At 49.2% G+C, this 13,451-nt stretch overlaps 7 protein-coding genes across 7 annotated transcripts; 3 read left to right on the top strand and 4 right to left on the bottom strand.

Moving 5' to 3' along the window:
* Positions 1-612: 612 nt before the first annotated feature.
* Positions 613-1,377, top strand: ABOM_011616 (putative short chain dehydrogenase; the record flags this gene model as incomplete). The annotated part of the gene is made up of 1 exon (XM_022538744.1): positions 613-1,377. One exon carries the CDS (start codon positions 613-615, stop codon positions 1,375-1,377), a length of 765 nt encoding a protein of 254 aa, XP_022383493.1.
* Positions 1,378-1,916: 539 nt separating this feature from the next.
* On the bottom strand, positions 1,917-2,798 carry ABOM_011617 (NAD(P)-dependent oxidoreductase; the record flags this gene model as incomplete). Its single annotated transcript, XM_022538745.1, has 1 exon — positions 1,917-2,798. The coding sequence occupies one exon, from the start codon at positions 2,796-2,798 to the stop codon at positions 1,917-1,919; it is 882 nt and encodes a 293-aa protein (XP_022383494.1).
* A 1,428-nt stretch (positions 2,799-4,226) lies between these two features.
* Positions 4,227-5,477, top strand: ABOM_011618 (putative methylaspartate ammonia-lyase; the record flags this gene model as incomplete). The annotated part of the gene is made up of 1 exon (XM_022538746.1): positions 4,227-5,477. One exon carries the CDS (start codon positions 4,227-4,229, stop codon positions 5,475-5,477), a length of 1,251 nt encoding a protein of 416 aa, XP_022383499.1.
* Positions 5,478-6,212: 735 nt separating this feature from the next.
* ABOM_011619 (putative oxidoreductase, 2OG-Fe(II) oxygenase family) lies at positions 6,213-7,453 on the bottom strand (the record flags this gene model as incomplete). The annotated part of the gene is made up of 3 exons (XM_022538747.1): positions 6,213-7,129; positions 7,204-7,305; positions 7,357-7,453. The coding sequence occupies 3 exons, from the start codon at positions 7,451-7,453 to the stop codon at positions 6,213-6,215; spliced, it is 1,116 nt and encodes a 371-aa protein (XP_022383500.1).
* Positions 7,454-8,340: 887 nt separating this feature from the next.
* Positions 8,341-9,575, bottom strand: ABOM_011620 (mitochondrial carrier protein; the record flags this gene model as incomplete). Its single annotated transcript, XM_022538748.1, has 4 exons — positions 8,341-8,550; positions 8,605-9,259; positions 9,329-9,385; positions 9,445-9,575. The coding sequence occupies 4 exons, from the start codon at positions 9,573-9,575 to the stop codon at positions 8,341-8,343; spliced, it is 1,053 nt and encodes a 350-aa protein (XP_022383488.1).
* A 797-nt stretch (positions 9,576-10,372) lies between these two features.
* Positions 10,373-11,370, top strand: ABOM_011621 (enoyl-CoA hydratase/isomerase family protein; the record flags this gene model as incomplete). Its single annotated transcript, XM_022538749.1, has 3 exons — positions 10,373-10,497; positions 10,571-11,193; positions 11,261-11,370. The coding sequence occupies 3 exons, from the start codon at positions 10,373-10,375 to the stop codon at positions 11,368-11,370; spliced, it is 858 nt and encodes a 285-aa protein (XP_022383487.1).
* A 734-nt stretch (positions 11,371-12,104) lies between these two features.
* On the bottom strand, positions 12,105-13,451 carry ABOM_011622 (oleate delta-12 desaturase; the record flags this gene model as incomplete). The annotated part of the gene is made up of 3 exons (XM_022538750.1): positions 12,105-12,469; positions 12,541-13,321; positions 13,419-13,451. 3 exons carry the CDS (start codon positions 13,449-13,451, stop codon positions 12,105-12,107), a joined length of 1,179 nt encoding a protein of 392 aa, XP_022383489.1.

The raw sequence follows: 13,451 nt of genomic DNA on the forward strand, positions 1-13,451 counted from the left end.
AGTTACCAACTACCAGCTGTCAGTAGTATGTATATCCGCGAGGGTGCAATGTGCAACGCATTCTTTTGCTGGAAGACCCCAATCTAGTGAGATCATGAAGAACTCATATATGTTCAAAGATACTACATAACTGAATACTCTAACAATTGTCGATTGAGAACCAAAGAGCACTGTTTTCTGAAATGCCAAAATCCAGCAACGAAACAATATTGTTTTTTTTCAACCCTTGGCATAGAATTACATCGAAGATTGCTTAGAAATATTACGTCACTCTCGAACGCAAGACTTTTTGAGAGTCATGTAAACCTTAAAACAAACTTGTATTTATAATCAAATTATATACAATCATGGTACTTTTGATGGCAGCTAGGCGTTTCCATTAACAAATGCCAAGCATGATTACGAAGCATGATGTTGTTCGTGCTCCGATCTTGCTAGACCTTCGTATAGGGCAGGAGGAGGCACCTTCAAGTCCATGAAGTATAAGTACAGGGTTGTGGCCAGGGAATCGAGAGAGTCATTCTATACAGGAAGTCATCTATCTCTAGCACTACCTGCGAGAAGTCTACAGTTTTTGATCTTTTAATCTTCTTTCGCTACCAACCCAAATCAATGGCATCATACTCAGGCAAAAACGCGGTCATTATAGGCGGTAGTCATGGTATCGGCCTATCAACAGCTCAGCTTCTGGTTGACGGGGGTGCAAAAGTCCTGGTCACCGGTCGAAGCCTTGGACCCATCGAAGCAGCGAAGCAACAACTAAAGGATAAGGCCGAGATTGTGCCATGTGATATCACTTCAACTGCAGACATATCTGATTTTGTTCAGACAGCGCAGTCCTTCTTTGGTCCTGGACAAAGCATCGATCTTCTTTTTGTCAACGCTGGCTATGCCTCTCTGGAGCCATTCTCTACCGTGTCAGAGGACTCTTTCCGACGAACATTCGACACCAACGTATTCGGTGCCTTCTTCGTGGTGCAAAAGCTGTCCCCTCTCCTGAAAGATGGCGGCTCTATCGTATTCACTACCGCGGTCTCAACCCAGGCCGGTATCCCTGGCATGGCGACGTACTCGGCCTCCAAGGCTGCCGTCCGGTCGTTAGTGCAGACATTGGCAGCAGAGCTGGTTAGTCGGAAGATTCGCGTCAACGCGGTTTCCCCCGGGTTTGTGAAAACGCCAACGATGGGTATTGCAAGTGCCTCGAGTGATGAGTTACGGGAGTTCGAAAACCAGGGTGTTCAGACTACACCCCTGGGTAGGATTGGAGAACCGATCGAAATCGCGCGTGCCGTTTTGTTCCTCGCGTTCGAGGCAACCTTCACTACGGGCTCGGAAGTGACACTCGATGGTGGGCTGGCATTCTTGAAGGCGCATTAGTGGTGAATCTAAGTGAGGAAAGACTACTGTGGGCTTTTACGATACGTATGCTAAGTAATGCATAGATAGAATGAAGGTGCTGTAAATATGTAGCGGTCCTCCTTGTCTTGTGATCATCCTCCCTCTAGATTAGGATCTAAGCAAGTAATTGTCATGAATGCCAGCTTTACCCTTCAACATATATCTCACCGAAAGTACTGATAACCAGAGTCATTCAAACATCATGTAAAACACATACGTTCATATTAATGTAGTAGCTATCAAATATGAGCGGATATTACATCCTATTAGCTACACCGTCTATTGTACATCTCACCTTCATGAAAACCTATATCCGAGTTTTTTAGTCCGTTGTTGCCTTCATCCTGCAGACTTCCATTTCTTATTCGTGAGCAGCAAATTCAGGAGGGCCCGCTTCCTAAACCCAAACGTGTAAAGAAGTAGTAACAAATCAGAAGGTCCATTTTGCTATGTGCTACTATATATTAATAGGATGGATACAAAGTAGCTTTAACACAACACCTCAAGATAGCGACCCCTTACTCCAAACTTTTCTCCCCCTTAAAGTAATCAATCAGCACAGATAGATCCTCGCCCCCATGCCCCTCACCCACTGCTTTCTCTATCAACGCTTTCATCGGAAGGATCATCTGCGAAGAGATCCCTTGCTCCTTGCCAGCTTTGAGAATGTTTTCCACTCCGACCAATTGCATTTCCAGGTTAGATCCCTGTGTGGCATAGTCTCCCTCGTCGATCTGACTCGCGATAGAACTAAGATATCCCATCATTGCCGACAGCCATGGAGTCAGAAGCGGCAATAGTCCGGTAGCTGTCTTACTCTGCTCGGACTTGATCAGAGCAACCGCATGCAGGAACCCGGAGAAGAGACCGTACATTCCCGATAACAAAGCCAAGTCATGCAGAGAGGCAGACCCTGCATCGGTACCGAGGAATTTACTCATTCCGAGGAGAGATAGATGACTTTCTATGCTTTGAAAAAGCTCGAATGACCCTCCACTATAAAGAAGGACAGCGTGCGGAGAGCCAATCATAGCGGGAACCGCCATAATGCCGCCGTGGATGTACCGTGCGCCGTTGGAGGTGACGAAATCTGCGAGGTTACGAGCTTGGTACGGTGTCCCATTGGTAAGGTTGACAATAGTCTTGCTGGACAAACTGTGGAATACATCCCGTAGAATGTCCTCGGCAGCTTCATTGTTAAGGAGGCATATAATGATGAGGTCGCTGGCGTTTATGCCCTCCGAGATTGTAGAAGCTAGCTTGGCACCCTGCTCAACGAGCGGAGTTGCCTTTGCAGTGGTTCGATTCCAGACAGTGGTTTTGTAGCCATGTTCGAGGTATCTGGCTGCGAGGGCCGCTCCCATGGCCCCGAGACCGAATATGCTTATGTGCTTGGACATTGTGAGATATGGATCGTTGTGTTGTTTCCTTGGGTGGCTGAAGGTAGACCATCATCACAGACCCATTTATATGCACAGAGTTTTGGGGAAAGCGCTATCAGGAGAGCTTATTGTGACTCAATGCTGATTTGAAATCAACCATTAATAAGTTCATATTCTACCCATTTCCAGGTAGCTCAACTGCTATATCGAAGCTCGTATTCAAAACTTGGCAATCAACCCCAATTGAGGTATGTCATAGTCCCAAGATAAAGGTTTTCCATCCATCTGCTGGTATTCGCTCCGTTAGATGTAGTTCATGGTGCGTCTTTCTGGGGGCTGGGAGTTAAACTAGATACATTTGCCAAAGTTATTGGCTAACTAGGCAAGAGTAGCCCTAGGATTTGAGTATGTATACTTCCCACAAGGTGACTTCTTCGGTAAACCTCGCGAAAGCATGCTCAATAACACTACCAAACTAATGATAAAGTTTTCCTAAAGGTTAATAGCAGTTTCACCATGCTAGATTCCGAGTTATGGTAAGATTGTGGACCTTGGATGGCTTCACACATATGCAACCTCTTTAGGGAACTTTTCAAATTTGATAGGTGGTTTTTCTTACCATATTTAAATGAAATATATAGGCAATTACTGCTTCTAATTCTCAACAATTGGCCGGCTGGCCCAATGGCAAGGCGCTTGACTACGAATCAAGAGATTGCAGGTTCGATCCCTGCGTCGGTCATTCTTTTTTAGTTTTATTTAACTCCTTTCCCGCAATGTCCGTTGGCGTGTTAGACCATTCCTCTCTTCCATCCTTTCTTCTCTCTCTTCATCCCTTTTCTCAACCACTACTCACCTCCTCTTCCTTCATTTCCAAAGTACAGACGTCTTAGCTCGATTGCCTTTGTGCTCCCTGGAGCAATTTACCCCTCGTAGTATTTCTCTCCCGACGTCCACCCGGTCAAACGACCCAATGACACACTCCTGTCATATCAATCGCTCGCGTCTCATTATTGTCAATTAACATTTGGATGAGGTTTTACTGGAGGTTTAAAGTGTCTACTGCTTTCTGACTTGTCAAAAAATATATTTAAGAGTCAGATAATGCTGCCTCGGCAATACAAGCATATCTATGTCTTTGTAGCTGATATGAATTGTGTGTCGACATTGTAGACGAACATACGCCATCCTGTATCCTGGAGTTGGACGACTCCGTCGGATGGACACATCGCCCAAGGTATCCTAGTATCACTAATTAGACGGGTTCAATTTAGGCGCAGGATCTTGACGCCGATCACATCTCCATGTCCAGCGTCCTTCCGGTGGGAAGTCATCCCCACAGACGGAGCTACTGGGTGGATATCCCCCGGGAGTATATATGTATGTACGTACTTTGCATCGTACCAGACCTTTAAGAATCAGGTATTATCAATTTAATCAAGTACCATGTACGCATCTGAGATTCAATTCGTTGTCGGGCTCTCTGGGTATTTCGTGAAAGATCTCCAAGCCGTTCGACAGAGTCCAACATATGATCCACTGGTTGACAATATACCCCCGCAAACACCCGGTTTTAAGAGCGTGGTACAGGCTGGTCAAGCTATCTCTATCCTCCTACATCTCCCAAATGGGACAATTGCAGTGGGTGACTGTGCCGACGTTATCTTTTCCGGGGCTGCCTCTCGGGATCCCCTCTTCGTCGCCGAAGACCACCTCTCTATCTTAGAGTCGGTCGTCAAGCCTCGACTCCTTACATGTGACCTTACTCAATTCCGGGAAAATGCAATCATAATGGATGGGCCCTGGCCTGAGTTGCAGCAGGGCAAATTGCATTCCGCCGTGAGATATGGCATCACGCAGGCGCTCCTCGCCGCCACTGCATTAGCACACCGATGCACTATGGCTGAGATCATATCACGCGAATGGGGGACTGCGTTGTCACACCATCCGATTGACATCCTGGCCTCTTGTCACCGGAACGACCACCTACAGCTGGACCGAATGATCATGAAACGAGTGCCAATGCTTCCCCATGCCTCCTTCGTGCATGTCCACGACATAGGACCTGCAGGCAAAACCTTGATAGACTACACCCAGACAGTATCTCAACGTGTTCAAGAGCGAGGAAGCCCTGGATACCATCCTCGACTCCACTTCGACGTCTACGGGACAATTGGTGATCTCTTTCCCGACAATGCAAGCCTGGCGTCTTTCCTGGCCCAGCTCCAGCGATCCGCCCAGCCATACGATCTGCTCATTGAATCCCCGATCATCGCGCCCACTCAGTCTGAGCAAATACGACGACTGGCAGATCTACGGCAACTTCTGCGGATGCGGTCGATTCACGTCCAGATTGTCGCGGACGAATGGTGCAATACGCTGGAGGATATCCGAAAATTTGCCGATGCGGGCGCCGTGGATTACGTGCAGATCAAGATGCCTGATCTGGGAGGGGTACACAACAGCATTGACGCCGTACTTTATTGTCAGGACAAGGGCGTGGGCTGCTGTCTTGGAGGATCGGCCAATGAAACTGATGTTTCTGCCCGGGTTACGGCGCATGTTGCCTTGGCCACGAAACCGGGATTCCTGCTCTCTAAGCCTGGGATTGGTGCTGACGAGGGCGTCATGATCCTTACAAATGAGATGTTACGTGCGTCTGCCTTGGCTGGGAGGACGAGGCCGCATAAGTTGTAAAGTTCGGATGGAGACGGTGGCTACCTAAGCCCTAATGCGTAGACGGAGTCTAGCTGATTAGTAGCTTTTTAGTCCATGAAGTATACCGTGTACCCCCTGTTTCTTTCCGTCTACCCCTCTTCTTGTCTATGCAGAACCCCCTCTTTCTGCTCTTTAGTTGCATGGAGGTTTGAACCCCAGCCGTGGATTATTCGCCAAAGGATGCGACATGCGTGGTGGAGACCGGAGAACATGAGGCCAAAGCGCTGATCAAACGGATTTGAGCGGCCCGCCAATGGGTTCAAATGTATATCATCGGTCTCGCTGGCTGCCCGGTTGCAAGTTGGTCATTAGCGTTCTGCATGATTGAACTAATTCAGGTGGATCTCTTACTACGCGCTCTAGATCGCTGGCCAACAAGTAACGCAGACGAACTACCCCACTTCAGCTTCATAGTCACGCCAAGTTTCGAGCACGTTGACTACGCAGTATGGATGGTGAGAAGGACCCCCACACAAATAGTACTCCGTGCATCATCGCCGATCTGCTGTTTCCTTGCTTTGCTGCCCCATTGTGAAAGGTTCGTCGGCAAAGAGGTATAGAGTACTCCATCCAGAGCAGCTTACCAGTGGTCAGTTAAGCAAGTTACTCGAATCAGTCTTCAATTCCGAGATAAGGAGAGTTCAATTGGCCATGTAAGAGTTGAATCAAAAACTAAGTAGAGCCCGCAGAGCCAGGCTGGGAAGACACAATGAGTTATTCGTAGAACACCTTGGCCTTGAATCCTCCCAGCGTAACGTTCTCACCCAAATCCGTCGGAGACCGAGTCCAGTTCTTCTTAATCCTCGCCCGTGTCCATTCAGGTGCTGGGATATCGATGTCGGTGGTATCTTTATGATACCCCTCGCGCCGAAGCAACGGGCTATCCACACTCCTCAACTTCAAACGATCACTCGGCCGTACAAAGTACAGGAGTCCGAGCCGATCGTAATGTTGCTGGTCTTCAGGGGGTACAATGACACGGTGCACGCCGCTCTTCAACCACCCGTTCGACAACATGGTCATGATATCGGCGATATTCACCGCCAGCGTTCCTGGGCGGATCGGAAGGTACTCCCATTCTGAATCATCGTACTTCTTGACCTGGAGGGCCGCGACGGGCTGTTGGAACACAAAGGTGATAGTGCCATTGTCCGTGTGTCCACGGGAGTAGAGATGCTTGTACTTCTCGTTCTCTTCGGGGGTGCGGGCCCGGTAACACATGTAGCGGAGACCGCTGTCGCATTCGGCCTCATAGCGATGTCCGTCCACAAGCTGGTCCTCGGGGAGTTCCAGGATGATTGCCAGCAGCTGGAAGAGTTTATAAGCAATATGCTCGTGGCAGTGGCGGTGGAACTTCTCGATTTCCTCCCAGTAGCGCCTCACGACGTCTGGGTGGTTCCGGTCGTATTGGGGGAGGAATTTCATAATGTTATAAAATTCGATGTTGTCACGGAGTCCGGGCAGGATCTCGATCGAACCCAGAGGTCGGTAGCCATTGTAGATACCTTCTTCTAAGGGGGCACGGAAACTACGCCGTTCTTCCTCCGAGAGCGAGAAGAATTCTTTGGCGATGGCGAACTGCCGGTCGATTTGTTCTTGGGTGAGACCGAAATTGGTTACGTAGAAGAAGCCTGTTCAACTGTACATCAGCTGGGTGTTCAGTGAGATTGATGAGACAGGCAAAGAAAATGGGATTGGTATATACCAACTTCGTGCGCGGCATCCTTTAGCTGCGCTGCGAGCTTCTCCTTGCCGCCAGGGCGATCAAACTCCGACAGGTCAATCGTAACCAAGTCCGCATATTTCACTGTGTCGTCTTAGCATTCTGTGTTTGGTGGTCGCATCTCTGGCGACTCACGATCTTGCTTTGACTCGGGCAGATGGGTATACTTTTCCAGAGGCTTTGTGGATTTGGTTCTGGGTACTTCCACTACAGACTCCGTTTGAGTGGCCATGGCGTGGAAAGCTCAGCGTAGTTGATGGGCAATACAACAGGATACTGGTAGATGTTGACTATCATCCCCTTGTCCCTGACTGTCCTATTAGTAGCAGTGCGAGGTGCCATGGCTTGCAGTCCATTGGCTGTCCGTCGGATAATCTCGGTGTCAATGCCCATGTCAGAATGCAGCTGACGTCGTGCATCAGATCGGCTCTCGCCTTTCTATGCTGCCCCGCTTCCCTTTGCCTGTCTCTGATAAGTCTCTCGTTTGTGGACGCTGTTGACCCGTGGAGATCCTTACCCTAAGAGCATGATGACGCACATGAATGGGCCCCTCTTCGACGAGGCCATGCATCTGAGGGGCGAGTGATATGCAAAAGCCCCCTCCATGAGCGGCAATCGCGTGTATCTCTCCGTGAGTATGGTGGGTTTGGGATGACGTTCTGCATACCCTGATGGGGTTGCCGTGGAGCTATTAGATTGTTCATCTTATGAACAGCCTGATGGGAGTATGTGCGACATCCAAGCTATAGGGCGGTTGCACCCATATGGGATCAGTTGCCACTAGCTAAACGTAGTAAACGAAAGGGGCCAGGATTCAATGAGTTCCCTCATGCGTAAGAATGCGTGAGGATCCAACAGCCTGAGGTATTGATCATTTGCCTCTATTCCCTGCCAAGTAGGGTCATGGTCGATATTCAACGGATCTGATTATCGTCTAAGGGACAAGTGCCTCGGTCGATATGCTAAGCCGCATTGTCAGACCTGATCTCCTGAAGGACCATCAACATTTATCTTCAATGTCGTTATTATATTACAAGGTATCGTTGCACCTGGTCTATCGTACATCTATAATACATGAGAAGGGAAATATCGAGGTCTGGGCCTCACTTATACAAGAGCTTAGCGACGCTCGAGGACCTTGAGGACCAGCTCATAGGTACCGATTGTGATAGCAGCGGAGGGAACGGTCCGCAATAGATGTGCCGTCAAGCCTCCATACAGCGCTGCCGCACCTTCTTCCTTTATGATCAGCCGCGCACACTGAAGAATTCCGGTGTACTTCTGGCGACCGTCCGCCATCGGAGCCTGTCGTAATCTAGTCCTGATAACCTGCGACGGGTTAGATGAACATCCGAAGCTGTGAAGACTACTTCCACAACTTACCTCATGGGGATACGCAATCAAACACGCGATCAACTTCGACAAACCCGAAGCGCCACTCATAGCAAGACCCTGAACAAACCCGTTTGTTTCGCTCTTCTCATTGAGATCAATCTTCTTCGAGATCATCCCCTTGAACTTCTCATACATGGCCAGGTGCAGTGTCGTCTCAATTGTACCCAGGAAGCTCGCCGACAAGCCCCGATAAAAGCCCTTTGGTCCCTCCTGTTGCAGAACCTGCCGGGCGCAATCCAGACTGTTCTTATACCGCCGGGCCCCGGCCTTATCCAGCTGAAGTCGCGTCTTGACCACCCAGATCGGATTCGTAACCGAGCCGGTGGCAATTCCAGCGCATGCAGCGGATAAGGCATGCACGAGTGACGAATCCTTCTCGCATCCGATTATCTCCGGAAGAAGCCGTTTGCAGTTTCCGTACGTATAGAATTTGACCGCGCTGGCCGGAACGACACCGGTCAGACTGGGTCCGAGGCCCTTAAAGAGACCTCTCCAGCCTTCCACGCGGTGAATGGAGAAGAGGATCTCGAATGTGTCGCGGAAGTGAAGGAGGGAGGTGCGGTAGAATGATGGACGAAGATGGGGCTGTGTAGGCACTGGATGAGGCTTGACTGCTTGGGTTTGGTAGTAGTCTGTTTGTAACCTATGTTTGTGTCGAATTGCGTTAACCCACTGACACAATCTGTATAAGATTTCTGCGATTGTATCGTACCTGGTCCGGAGGACATCGAGTGGACTTGTGAGAACCGCCGTGACCATTCCACCTGTGCTGTATTGACACCAGTCTTAGTATATAAACCAGAAAGTACTTCTTCCAGGACCACTCACGCGCCAGCGATCATATGAGACCACGATCCTAAAGACGACACATTGGGCTTTGCTTGCAAGCCGTTTGTCGGGAGTGGCGACGCGAGCGATTCTCGCGCCACGTCCCCTGGCTTGTGGGCGATGTTTTGCATTTTGGTAAGAAAAAAAGGATGCTGTAACTGATTTTTCACTTGGCTTGCTGCATTGAATCAAAAGAATAAAGCAGAACGTCACACCCAAAAACAGCAAAACGAAAGAACGGCGCCCTTTTGCTGGCTTGTTTTTGCGGAGATACAAAATAGTTCCCGGAGTGAAAATTGAAAGTCCGACTTTTTGCGGAGTGGAGTCTAATGGTCTGCTTCTGATTGGCCGCCGGCGTCAGGGCCGACGGTCTGGCCGCCTTATCGATAAGCTTATCAATTGGCCATCGAAATCAGGTGTCTATCAAGAAACCCTAACTCTGTGATAAGTATATCCACGAGAACCTCTACGAGTAGCTAGATGACACCGCGTTGAAAGTGCCTACCGAGGGGCCACCAAGTTCTACGATATAGTGAAACACAGATGATCCCGACCGAGGTTGATCTGGTAGTAAAATGTGGGGATATCGTGATCATTTTTAGATTAGTGAACAGCACCGGTGAAGTCGGGTTACCCCACGAAAGCTAGATGATAGAACTACCCCTAGACAGTGGAGCCTATGGTTTGGTTGATACTAAAGCTTATGCTTGGAATTGCTGATAGGAACCCTGTATCAACAAGTATACCCGAGGTTAACTGGGATCCATATGCTATCCAGCTGGTGAGGATAAAAGCTCGACTTCCTCCCAGAATCTGGCTGGGTATCTTGAAATATACTCCCTCATCCGACTGCCTCCCAATTGAACTGAAAACCTGCTAGAAAAGCAAGACAAACACATCGCAACTAACGACCAAAGTCGATGACAAGATGGGAGCTACCGGAGGCTCTGCGTATTCTTACAAATACTTCACGGTCCAGTTTCCTGCAGCACGACCATCCGTCGCCCATGTCGAGATTAACCGCCCAGAGAAACTAAATGCATTCATTGAGCCGTATGTTACCGGCAACCGGCCATAGTACCCTTCAGAGAAAGCTTGCCAAAGACGTTGCTGACGCTGGGTATAGAATGTGGCTCGAGATGCGTCAAGTTTTCGATCAACTGTCTTCCGATTCCTCTGTCCGTGCAATTGTCATCACGGGCGCGGGAGACAGAGCCTTCACTGCCGGACTGGATGTCAAACAGGCCCCCCTAGAGCTCTTCAATGATAAGGGCGGCTCCGACACCGCACGTAAAGCGTTCAATCTTCGACGCTACATCCTTGAGTTTCAAGACTGCCTTACTGCTATCGAGCGCTGTGAGAAACCTGTCATCGCTGCCATGCATGGATACGCGTACGGGTTTGCGATCGACCTTTCTGCCGCTGCCGATATCAGAATATGTACTCGGGATGTTCGCTTCTCCGTCAAGGAGGTCGATATTGGGATGGCAGCAGATATTGGTGTACTAAGCCGACTACCCAAGATCGTAGGCAATTTTGGCTGGGTGAAGGAGGTGGCACTTTCAGCACGGATCTTTGGCGCCGAAGAGGCTCTCAGAGTGGGATTCGTAAACTCGATTCATGATTCGAAAGAGGCAGTGGTGGGAGCGGCTTTGGATATTGCCAGTCTTGTTGCACAGAAAAGCCCGGTTGCAGTGCAGGGAACCAAGGAACTGCTGAATTGGTCCAGAGACCATCCTATTGCCGAAGGTAAGGAGTCTTTTGGACTTGTACCCCTGTGGTTGCCCAATGGCTAACGACTATATTCATTCTGAAGGTCTTCGCTACACGGCTGTTTGGAATAGTGCTGCTATACAAACAGGCGACGTGTCTACGGCTTTGACGGCTGGCGTAGAGAAACGCACGCCGACGTTTGAAAAGCTGTAAAGGGTAAAGAAGCGTCGGTCTAGGTATCGAGTCTGAGAAGGCAACATGGGCCTCTAAATTAGGAATCTCATGCTCCCCATTCGAATAAAAACCCCACCCAATGATCTAAGGAAACGAGACCCATCGTCCATGACTGGGTCCGGTGCTAATCACCGTCCGATAACCTTAATCGGGACTCCTCTGACCAGGCACCAACAAACCTTATAAGCAACAGTGGTAACTTATTTGTAGGGCATGGTTATCAAATAGACATTCCTTCTATAGAAGCATATGGCCATAGCTATTCAAGTCATATAAATCTATAGACTTTCCTCAGAACTTGCAAACTAATCAGACTACGATTGCCTTGTGCGGGTTCAAATGATGTGACAGTTGCTGCTGTGACAGGAGGCATAGGCGTCTCATTATCGAAGCCCTAAGGGACCTGAATAGTGATCGCGACTCTGAAGGTATCCATACATCTACAAAAATTATAGAAAAACACAAGATTCTGAACGCTTCTCCCATTGGTATCTTGGCCAATTGCCCGTAAACTAGACCGTCTATAAGTGATTAATTAGAAACAAAAGTCTCAAACATCCACCTCAAGTGGGCCGGTATCAATCGCAATGACACAATAAACTCCAAAAGCAACCCTCTATGTTATAAATCATCTATATTTTTGGCAAAAATCTTCTCGCTCTCAGAGCCTCACTTTTGTGAGCAATAGAGCCCTCCAGGGACTCTTAAACTCTTCAGTTGCTCTTATCAGCCCGGACGAAATGCAGAACACCAGGCTGGGAGCTTCCATTCGCAGAAACGTAGATGCACTTCCGGAATGTCGTCATCAGCGAATACAGGAAGCTTTCGTCCTTAGATTCGTGGTACTCTTCGCCGAGCAGTGGCTGGATGGCCTTGGTCGCTTCCTCGGCCTTGTAGAATGGAATGCGGCTGAACAGATGGTGGACAACGTGGTAGTCGATGATCTCATGGAAGAAATGGCGGCCAATAAAGCCGATTGTACGGTCAACGGTGGCGAGCGCACCCTTGGTATAGGTCCAGGCCTCGGCTGTGTAATGCGGGACGTCGGGATGGGTGTGTTGGAGGTATGTGATGGCAACTGGGCTGATGTTAGAATAGCCTGTCACAAGAAAAGAGAATCTATGTTAAGAAGAGTTGCGGGAGACATACTCAGCCAGTGGTGGACCCAGAGATAAGGAATAAAGTACAACAGCACGATATTCCAACCTCCAATCTGGGTAGACGCATAGTACAGAATGGAGCCCATGATCAACAATCCTAAATCAGACAGTGCGATAGACACACGCTGGGAGCCCGTGAAGAGCGGCCCCATAAAGTTGAAATGGTTTGCAGGTCCCATCTTTCCTGCTCCTTCAGGCAGACTCTTGGAGCCTGCGGTGGCATTCAAGAGGAGATAGATTTGCCATCCGAACAGCTGGTGACCGATCAGCTGCAGGAAAGACACAATCGGGGTCTCCTCAGTCAGATGCTTCAGTTGCTCAATCCGCACGTTCTTTTTCTTTGCTAGATCATCGTCTGTCCACGGCACATACACGGTATCCTTGTCCATATGACCGGTGTAGCGGTGGTGACGGGCGTGGGTGATCTTCCAGGAGAAGTAGGGTACCATCAGGAATGAATGTCCAGCCCAGCCGACGAAGTCATTGAGCCTCTGGTTAGGCGAGAAGGCTCCGTGGCCACACTCGTGTGCGAGAATCCATATTCCAGTGCCGACACAGCCTTGAAAGAAACCGTACGTAGCCCAAGCGATGACACGCAGCGGTAATGAAGGAATGCGGTGGATTTGAAAGGCAGCGACAGTCAGAATGGCGCAGTAAAGGATGTCACGAGCGAGGTACAAGAGTGATGTGACGGCCGATGACTCGAAGCATTCCTTGGGAATTGCATCCTTGAGCTCTTTCAGGGTAGGAGTGGTGTCTTTCTCGACGGCCTATAGGAAAAGGGTGTCAGCAATGACTTGCGTCTGGTCCCCTCCTTTCTCGCCTCGCTCCTTATGTTTCTAAGCCAAATACAAGATGAACGCATACCTTTTCGGCTTTTCTGTTGTGCAACTCGGCCAT

Source organism: Aspergillus bombycis, assembly GCF_001792695.1.
Source record: "Aspergillus bombycis strain NRRL26010 chromosome Unknown contig00178, whole genome shotgun sequence".
In the NCBI taxonomy this organism is placed as follows: Eukaryota; Fungi; Ascomycota; class Eurotiomycetes; order Eurotiales; family Aspergillaceae; genus Aspergillus; species Aspergillus bombycis.